Below are 9,632 nucleotides of genomic sequence, written 5' to 3'. Positions count from 1 at the left end.
CATTATATTTTTAGATTATAGGATTAACTCTGGTAGGCCTGAAACAGTCTTCTTCAACTCACCTCACCTGTCGGAGGCAGTAGGTCCGCCAGGGCAGGGCGCACTGCCTTCATTTCATAGGCCTGCAGTAGCTTAAGCTTAATAATAGCTACACAATAGCAAATCTTTGTTTTATTGGTCACTACCCTTGCCTGTGCCCAATAAAAAAAACACAACTCTCCTCAAAGCAAACATGTTTAAGTTTGACAACCCCTCTCCTATTTTGGTCCATCCCTCCCCCCAGTAAATTTCAACCTGTCCCTAACCACTCAACAAAAAATATAACTGGCCAAATCTAGACATTAAAGGTTTCATCGTGCTCAGTCAATCACGCTTATTGCATAAACATAAATAGAGAAAATTACAACACTGTCGGTACAAGCAAAGGACCAGTCACTAAAACACATCTGACATTTATTTCTATGAATTTATTATGTCCATCTACAGTCCATTTAGACAAGGTCCACGTCACATGAAGGATATCTAAAAATGTTTTTTCTAAAATACCATGCAAGAATGATTGATTAAATAGTAAACAAGTGAAGTGTTACAGCAGGAAACGGTATGGTAAAAGTCATCCACGGTAACCTGTTACCAAGAAATGAATGTATGTGGTGCCATGTGTGTAGCTGAGTGTTACAATGCCAGGTCATAAACGTCACGGTAGACAGGATATTACTGAAGAGCTGAGAATGTATTATTGGCTATAACTGAAGCAGCCCCCCCCCACACACACACATACATGTGCACACACAAACAAACATAGTCAAAAACAGCATGTACATTTGGCATAGAATTTTCTCTCTCAAAACGTCCTCTTTAATCAGAATTGTCTGTGCTCTGACATTATCTGGCAGTAAGACAATAACAAGGGAAATAGTACTGTAAACACATAATAAATCCTATTATTATTCTACTTTTTTCCACAGTAACCCCCTTTGCTACTGTTATTTTTCACTGTCTTTTTACTGTTGTTTTTATTTCTTTACTTACCTATTGTTCACCTAAGCCTTCTTTTTTTTACTTAGAAGTTGCACTTTTGGTTAGAGCCTGTAAGTAAGCATTTCACTGTAAGGTCTACTACACCTCTTGTATTCGGCGCACGTGACAAATAAACTTTGATTTGATTTGATTCAAGAAGAAAGGCAGCCCATTCCCATTAAGACATGCCTGTGTTTCCGGGAGCTGGATGAGAGTGGCTGGTAGAGCTGTTGAGGAGCAGATGTCAGATGGGACAGTAAAAGAGAACGAGGGATGAGGATGTGGATCCATATAAAGAGCAGGGTCTCTAGCAGGATGACAGAACAACAGGACACAGCCAGTTAGCTCATCACCAGCAGGGACTCACACAGGGAAACAGAGTGGGTAGTTCAACAAGTATGGATCTGTCTGTCTCTGTCTGTCTCTCTTTCTCTGTTGGTCTCTCTTTTTCTGTCTGTTTGTCTGTCTGTCTGTCTTTATCTATCTCTGTCTCTGTCAGTCTCATTTCCGGTTTGTCTTTTTGTATTTATTTACACTCACCGTGTGTGTGTTTTTTGTGTGCCTGTCTGCATATGTACGTGCTTGTGCTTGAGTGTTTGTGTGAGCAGCCATCTGTGCAATCAGTTTACTTTCATTACATGATGTTTACATTACACAAGTCAATTGTCTTGGTCAGCATCATTATTCTTTAATTGTCAAACAACATCGTACAAACAAGTTTGTGTTGGACAGGACTAAGCAGGATGACCATGCGTGGAGCGGTGACGGGCTGTGTGGTGCTGGTGTGTCTGGTGGCCATGCTGCATGAACGGGCAGAGGGACACTTCTCCTTCTTCAGCCCCAAAGAGATGAGGGAGTTGAAGGTGAGAAGCGTGAAGTGAGTCACAGGAAGGGGGGGGACAGAGGTAAACAAAACAGCCAACCCATTGGGATAAAACTGGTTGAATCAACCAAACAATGTGATGACGTTGAATCAACGTGGAAAACGGATTGGATTTGCAAAAAGTCATCGACATCAGGGAATTTGGTATTTTTTTCTAACCTAAAACCAATGACAGGGTGACATTTTTTGTTGATTTCATGTTAGTTGACAACTCAACCAAAATATAAATGAAAACTCGATGTTGAACTGATGTCTGTGCCCAGTGGGAGAATACCAGTGTCACGTTAAGAAGGGTGCACGGTACTGTATTTTGCAGATAAAAATGCCATGACCAGAGCTGATATGATTTCTAAAGCTGAGGCATGTCTGTTCTACACAATCTGTGTCAGACCTGGGTTCAAATACTATTTAGGGTATTCAGAGACATTTGAAAGTAAGTATTTTGATATTTTTGATTTGAAAACAAGTAGTTGAATATTGGAATATATAGAAAAAATACTCAAATAAATACTCCCATGAATTTGAACCCATGTCTATTTGGTATTTGATGTAAGTATTTTAAAATGTTTTCAAACAGTAGTTTTTTTCCAGAAATGCTTTAAAATACTTATAATAGAAGTAGTTGATTCAGACACATTATTTGAAAATATGTGTGTATGTGTTTAGGCCCTACAGGATAAGTTGGGGAAGAAGGACATGGAGCCTCGGTCAGAGGATGGACAGTTTCAGGATGTCACCATCCAACAGCTTCCTGAGGACGATGGTGGAACTCCTGTAAGTACACACACACACACACACACACACACACACACACACACACACACACACACACACACACACACACACACACACACACACACACACACACAGAATGTGTGAATGTTTTATGTTGTTGACTATTTTGTGTTATAAAAGTCTAATAAATGTGTGTGGACAGGGGAAGACAGTGGAGATAAGTGTTCGACTGACAGCCAAACAGCTGGAGCACGTGGCCCCCGTGCTGGAAGACATCATCCATGAAATGGTGGAGCAAGCAGAGAAGAAAGGTACCCATGACCATAGAGATATAACACATGAAATTAGATGCACATAACAGCCACAACTGTCTGTCATCATGGGTGATTACAGGACATTTACAGCCTGGTTCAACTGCATACAGTACCAGTCAAACGTTTGGACACTCCTACTCATTCAAGGGTTTTTCTGAAATTTTTCTATTTTCTACATTGTAGAATAATAGTGAAGACATCCCAATTATTAAATAACACATATGGAATCATGTAGTAACCAAAAAAGTGATAAACAAATCCAAATATATTTTAGATTATTCAAAGCTGTCATCAAGCACAAGGTGGTTAACCTTATTTGCCTTGATGACAGCTTTGCACACACTTGACATTCTTACAACCAGCTTCATGAGGTAGTCACCTGGAATGCTTGAAGGAGTTCCCACGTATGCTGAGCACTTGTTGGCTGCTTTTCCATCACTCTGCAGTCCAACTCATCCCAAACCTTCTCAATTGGGTTGAGGTCAGGTGATTATGGGGGCCAGGTAATCTGATGCAGCACTCCATCACTCTCCTTCTTTGTCAAATAGCCCTCATATAGCCTGGAGGTGTGTTGAGTCATTGCCCCGTTGAAAAACAAATGATAGTCCCACTAAGTGCAAACCAGATGGGATGGTGTATCGTTGTTGTGGTAGCCTTGCTGGTTAAGTGTGCCTTGAATTCTAAATATATCACAAACAGTGTCACCAGCAACGCATCCCCCACCATCACACCTCCATGCTTCATGGGGGTAACCACGGGGGGAACCACACATGCAGAGATCATCCGTTCACGTACTCTGCGTCTCACAAAGACACAGCGGTTGGAACCAAAATTCTCAAATTTGGACTCATCAGACCAAAGGACAAGTCTCTTCTTCTTATTGGTGTCTTTTGGTAGTGGTTTCTTTGCAGCAATTTGACCACGAAGGCCTGATTCACGCAGTCTCCTCTGAACAGTTGATGTTGAGATGTGTCTGTTACTTGAACTCTGTAAAGTGTTTATTTGGGCTGCAATATGAGGTGCAGTTAATTGCCAAGGCTGGTAACTCTAATGAACTTATCCTCTTCAGCAGAGGTAACTCTTGATGTTCCTTTCCTGTGGCTGTCCTCATGAGACCCAGTTTCATCATAGCTCTTGATGGTTTTTGCGACTGCACTTGAAGAAACTTTCAAAGTTCTTTACATTTTCCAGATTGACTGACCTTCATGTCTTAAAGTAATGATGGACTGTCATTTCTCTTTGCTTATTTGAGCTGTTCTTGCCATAATATGTACTTGGTATTTTACCAAATAGGGCTATCTTCTGTATACCACCCCTACCTTGTTACAACACAACTGATTGGCTTAAACGCATTAAGAAGGAAAGACATTCCACAAATGAACTTTTAACAAGGCACACCTGTTAATTGAAATGCATTCCAAGTGACTACCTCATGAAGCTGGTTGAGAGAATGCCAAAAGTGTGCAAAGCTGACATCAAGACAAAGGGTGGCTACTTTGAAGAATGTCAAATTTAAAATATATTTAGATTTGTTTAACCATTTTTTGGTTACTACGTGATTCCATTTGTGTTATTTCATAGTTTTGATGTCTTCACTATTTTTTCTACAATGTAGAAAATAGTAAAACTAAAGAAAAACCCTTGAATGAGTAGGTGTGTCAAAACTTCTGACTGGCCTGTATTTGAAATATATGCTTAATTTCCCTGGTGAGACCAACGGAATAGTTCTCAAAAAACTGTATAGTTGCAACAACAAAAAGCAAAGCTGAAACATCACCCGTTCTCTGTTTAGACAAGATTATATGTTTTAAATATTACTTTTTGTTTTACCTTTAATATACAGTTGAAGTTGGAAGTTTACATACACATTAGCCAAATACATTTAAACTCATTTTTTCACAATTCCTGACATTTAATCCTCGTAACAATTCCCTGTCTTAGGTCAGTTAGGATCACCACTTATTTTAAGAATTTTTATTTTTTAACCTTTATTAACTAGGCAAGTCAGCTAAGAACAAATTTTTATTTTCAATGACGGCCTAGGAACAGTGGGTTAACTGCCTGTTCAGGGGCAGAACAACAGATTTGTACCTTGTCAGCTTGGGGATTTGAACTTGCAACCTTCCGGTTGCTAGTCCAACACTCCAACACTCCAACCACTAGGCTACCCTGCTGCCCCAGAGAGAATGATTTATTTAAGCTCATATTTCTTTTATCACATTATCACATCACACAGAAGTTTACATACACTCAATTAGTATTTGGCAGCATTGCTTTTAAATTGTTTAACTTGGGTCAAACGTTTCAGGTAGCCTTCCGCAAGCTTCCCACAATAAGTTGGGTGAATTTTGGCCCATTCCTCCTGACAGAGCTGGTCAGGGCTTTGTGATGGCCACTTCAATACCTTGACTTTGTTGTCCTTAAGCCATTTTGCCACAACTTTGGAAGTATGCTTGGGTCATTGTCCATTTGCAACCAAGCTTCAACTTCCTGACTGATGTCCTGAGATGTTGCTTCAATATATCCACATAATTTTCCACCCTCATGATGCCATATATTTTGTGAAGTGCACCAGTCCCTCCTGCAGCAAAGCCTCCCCACAACATGATGCTGCCACCCCCATGCTTCACGGTTGGGATGGTGTTCTTCGGCATGCAAGCCTCCCCCTTTTTCCTCCAAACATAACAATGGTCGTTATGGCCAAACAGTTCTATTTTTGTTTCTTCAGACCAGAGGACATTTCTCCAAAAAGTACGATCTTTGTTCCCATGTGCAGTTGCAAACCGTAGTCTGGCTTTTTTATGGCGGTTTTGGAGCAGTGGCTTCTTCCTTGCTGAGTGGCCTTTCAGGTTATGTTGATATAGGACTCGTTTTACTGTGGATATAGATACTTTTGTATCTGTTTCCTCCAGCATCTTCACAAGGTCCTTTGCTGTTGTTTTGGGATTGATTTGCACTTTTCACACCAAAGCACGTTCATCTCTAGGAGACAGAGCGGTATGACGGCTGCATGGTCCCATGGTGTTTATACTTGCGTACTATTGTTTGTATTAGCTTCTAAAGCCATCACATAATTTTCTGGACTTTTCTAAGCTGTTTAAAATATCACAGTGAATTTAGTGTATGTAAACATCTGACCCACTGAAATTGTGATACAGTGAATTATAAGTTAAATAATCTGTCTGTAAACAATTGTTGGAAAATGACTTGTGTCATGCACAAAGTAGATGTCCTAACCGACTTGCCAAAACGATAGTTTGTTAACAAGACATTTGTGGAGTGGTTGAACAACGAGTTTTAATGTCTCCAACCTAAGTGTATGTAAACTTCCGACTTGTATGTATATTGTGCAATGCATGTTCAAACATTGTACTATATTGCAAAACACAAATCAGGTATACAATGCTTAAAGTTGAGAGGCTCTGACATATTTGTACTATCTCTCCCTCTCACGTTCTCTCTCTCTCTCTCTTTCCGTTCCTTTTCTCTTTCTCTCTCTCGCCTATCTCTTTCTCAGCCAAATGAGGAGACATAAGACCACAGGAAACATCAAAGGTGCCAGTATACAATAATTGACCAGGAATACATGCACAGATAGCTTGTTATGTGTCAATGATATGAATAAAGGGAAACAATCATTTCAACATTACTTTGCTTGTCTTGTGAAATGGCTTTATATCCATATATGTCACACTTACATACCCTACATTCTAGATTGCAGTGTCTATGTAATGTAAAGAAACAACCACTCATTGCTGGTAGTGAGTTAATTGACAACATTCCCTCTTCTTTACACATAAGCATGCACAAATGTGCACGCATGAGCACACACACACACGAGCACATACATTTACGCCATTTAGCAGACGCTAAAATCCAGAGCAATTAGGGCTGAGTGCCTTGCTCAAGGGTACATCAACAGATTTTTCACCTATTCGGCTCGGGGATTCAGACCAGCAACCTCTCGGTTACTGGCCCAACACTCTTAACCACTAGGCTACACACACACACACACACACACACACACACACACACACACACACACACACACACACACACACACACACACACACACACACACACACACACACACACACACACACACACACACACACACACACACACACACACACACACACAGTATTTGAGGATGGCCGGAGGGCATTGGAGGTTGGAGTATTTAGCATTTGAAACAGCTTTTTCCTGCAATCTAGAGCCATTATCATTATGCTTAATTCTATGTAAAAACTGTAAATTTTTCTGCATCGCTAAAATCGAATCATATCAAATTTGATTTGTCAGATGCGCCGAATTCAACAGGTGTAGACCTTACCGTGAAATACTTACTTACAAGCCCTTACCCTTACCCAACAATGCAGTTCAAGAAATTGTCACACCCTGATCTGTTTCACCTGTCCTTGTCGCCCATCTTCCCCATTATCCCCTGTGTATTTACACCTGTGTTTTCTGTCTGTCTGTCTGTGCCAGTTTGTCTTGCTTGCCAAGTCAACCGGCGTTTTTCTCTTAGCTCCTGGTTTTCCCAGTCTCTCGTTTTCTCGTCGTCCTGGTTCTGACCCTTGCCTGTCCTGACTCTGAGCCTGCCTGCCTGCTTGACCACTCTGCCTGCCCCTGACCTCGAGCCTGACTGCTGCGCTGTACCGTTTTGGACTGTGCCCTGGTTATGAACTATTGCCTGTCCCCGACCTGCCTTTTGCCTATCCCTTGGACTATAATAAATATCAAAGCTCAAACCATCTACCTCCTGTGTCTGCATCTGGGCCTAGCATTGTGTCATTATATAAATAGAGTTAAGAAAATCTTTACTAAATAAACCAAAGTAAAAAATATTATGTTACAATAATGAGGCTATATAAATGACTGAGTCAATGTGCGGGGGTTCAGGTTAGTCAAGGTAATTTGTAAAGTGACTATGGATAGATAATAAACAGCGAGTAGCAGCAGTGTAAAAACAAAAAGGGGGGGGAGTGTCAATGTAAATAGTCCGGGTGGCCATTTGATTAATTGTTCAGCAGTATTATGGCTTGGGGGTAGAAGCTGTTAAGGGGCTTTTTGGTCCTAGACTTGGCCCTCAGGTACCACTTGCCGTGCGGTGGAAGAGAGGACAATCTATGACTTGGGTGACTTGAGTCTTTGACCATTTTTTGGGCCTTCCTCTGACACCGCCTAGTATATAGGTCCTGGATGGCAGGAAGCTTGACCTCAGTGATGTACTGGGCCATATGGACCACCCTCTGTAGCTCCTTATGGTCAGATGCCGAGCAGTTGCCATACAAGGTGGTGATGCAACTGGTCAGGATGTTCTCGATGGTGCAGCTGTAGAGATTTTTGAGGATCTGGGGACCCATGGAAAATCTTTTCAGTCTCCCTCTTCACAACTGTCTTGGTGTGTTTGGACCATGATAGTTTGTTGGTGATGTGGACACCAAGGAACTTAACTCTCGACCCGCTCCACTTCAGCTCAGTCAATGTTAATGGGGGCCTATTCGGCCCTCCTTTTCCTATAGTCCATGATCAGCTCCTTTGTCTTGCTCACATTGAGAGAGAGGTTGTTGTCCTGGCATCACACTGCCAGGTCTCGGACCTTCTCCCTATAGGCTGTCTCATCTGTCGGTGACCAGGCCTACCACTGTTGTGTCGTCAGCAAACTTAATGTGTTGGAGTCGTGCTTGGCCACAGAGTCATGGGTGAACAGGGAGTACAGGGGGGGACTGAGCACGCACCCGAGGGTCCCTGTGTTGAGGATCAGCGTTGCAAATGTGTTGTTGCCTACCCTTACCACCTGGGAGCAGCCCATCAGGAAGTCCAGGATCCAGGTTCAGAGTGAGGTGTTTCGTCACAGGGTCCTTAGCTTAATGATGGACTTTGTGGGCACTATGGTGTTGAAAGCTGAGCTGTAGTCAATTAACAGAATTCTCACATAGGTGTTCCTTTTGTCCAGGAGGGAAAGGGCAGTGTGGAGTGCGATTGAGGTTGTGTCATCTGTGGATCCGTTGAGACTGTATGAGAATTGGAGTTGGTCGAGGGTTTCCGGCATGGTGTTGATGTGAGCTATGACCAGCCTTTCAAAGCACTTCAGGGCTACCGACGTTGGTGCTACGGGTCGGAGGTAATTTAGGCAGGTTACCTTTGCTTTCTTGGGCACAGGGACTATGGTGGTCTGTTTGAAACATATAGGTATTACAGACTCGGTCAGGGAGAGGTTGAAAATATTAGTGAAGACACTTGCCTTTGTAGTCCTTAATATTTTTCAAGCCCTGCCACATCTGACGAGCATCAGAGCTATTGCAATAGGATTGAATGTTAATCCAGTATTGACGCTTTGCCTGTTTGATGGTTTGTCTGAGGGCAATAGTTAAAAAATACAGACATGTACTCGCCTTAACTTCTTATGGCTGGTAGCAGTATTGAGTAGCTTGGATGAATAAGGTGCCCAGAGGAAACTGCCTGCTACTCAGTCCCAGTTACTAATATATGCATATTATTAGTATATTTGGATAGAAAACACCCTGAAGTTTCTAAAACTGTTTGAATGATGTCTGAGAGTATAACAAAACTCATCTGGCAGGCAAAAAACGGAAATCTGAGGTTGGTCGATTTTCAACTCATTCCCTATTGAAGATACAGTGGGATATTGGTCATGTTGCACTTCCTAAGGCTTC

At 41.8% G+C, this 9,632-nt stretch overlaps 1 protein-coding gene across 3 annotated transcripts; it reads left to right on the top strand.

Annotated features, from left to right (window-relative positions):
* Positions 1-1,293: 1,293 nt before the first annotated feature.
* mlnl (motilin-like) lies at positions 1,294-7,702 on the top strand. Of its 3 annotated transcripts, XM_065003196.1 has the most exons (6): positions 1,294-1,400; positions 1,753-1,883; positions 2,570-2,677; positions 2,841-2,949; positions 6,470-6,507; positions 7,441-7,702. In XM_065003196.1, exons 2-5 carry the CDS (start codon positions 1,764-1,766, stop codon positions 6,475-6,477), a joined length of 345 nt encoding a protein of 114 aa, XP_064859268.1. In that variant the 5' UTR covers positions 1,294-1,400; positions 1,753-1,763; the 3' UTR covers positions 6,478-6,507; positions 7,441-7,702. The 3 variants fall into 3 exon arrangements, with proteins under 3 accessions (XP_064859268.1, XP_064859264.1, XP_064859265.1); XM_065003192.1 differs by lacking the exon at positions 7,441-7,702 and having other exon boundaries at positions 6,470-6,601; XM_065003193.1 differs by lacking the exon at positions 7,441-7,702 and having other exon boundaries at positions 1,330-1,416; positions 6,470-6,601.
* Positions 7,703-9,632: the final 1,930 nt, after the last annotated feature.

This window comes from Oncorhynchus nerka, linkage group LG2 (genome assembly GCF_034236695.1).
Source record: "Oncorhynchus nerka isolate Pitt River linkage group LG2, Oner_Uvic_2.0, whole genome shotgun sequence".
Taxonomy (NCBI): domain Eukaryota; kingdom Metazoa; phylum Chordata; class Actinopteri; order Salmoniformes; family Salmonidae; genus Oncorhynchus; species Oncorhynchus nerka.
This window is presented reverse-complemented; position numbering and strand designations above follow the sequence as displayed.

Coding starts and splice junctions, on each gene's coding strand:
- mlnl (XM_065003196.1), top strand. CDS start 1,764: ATGACCATGCGTGGAGCGGTGACGGGCTGTGTGGTGCTGGTGTGTCTG. Junction 1,884..2,569: donor AAGAGATGAGGGAGTTGAAG/GTGAGAAGCGTG, acceptor GTATGTGTTTAG/GCCCTACAGGATAAGTTGGG. Junction 2,678..2,840: donor AGGACGATGGTGGAACTCCT/GTAAGTACACAC, acceptor GTGTGTGGACAG/GGGAAGACAGTGGAGATAAG.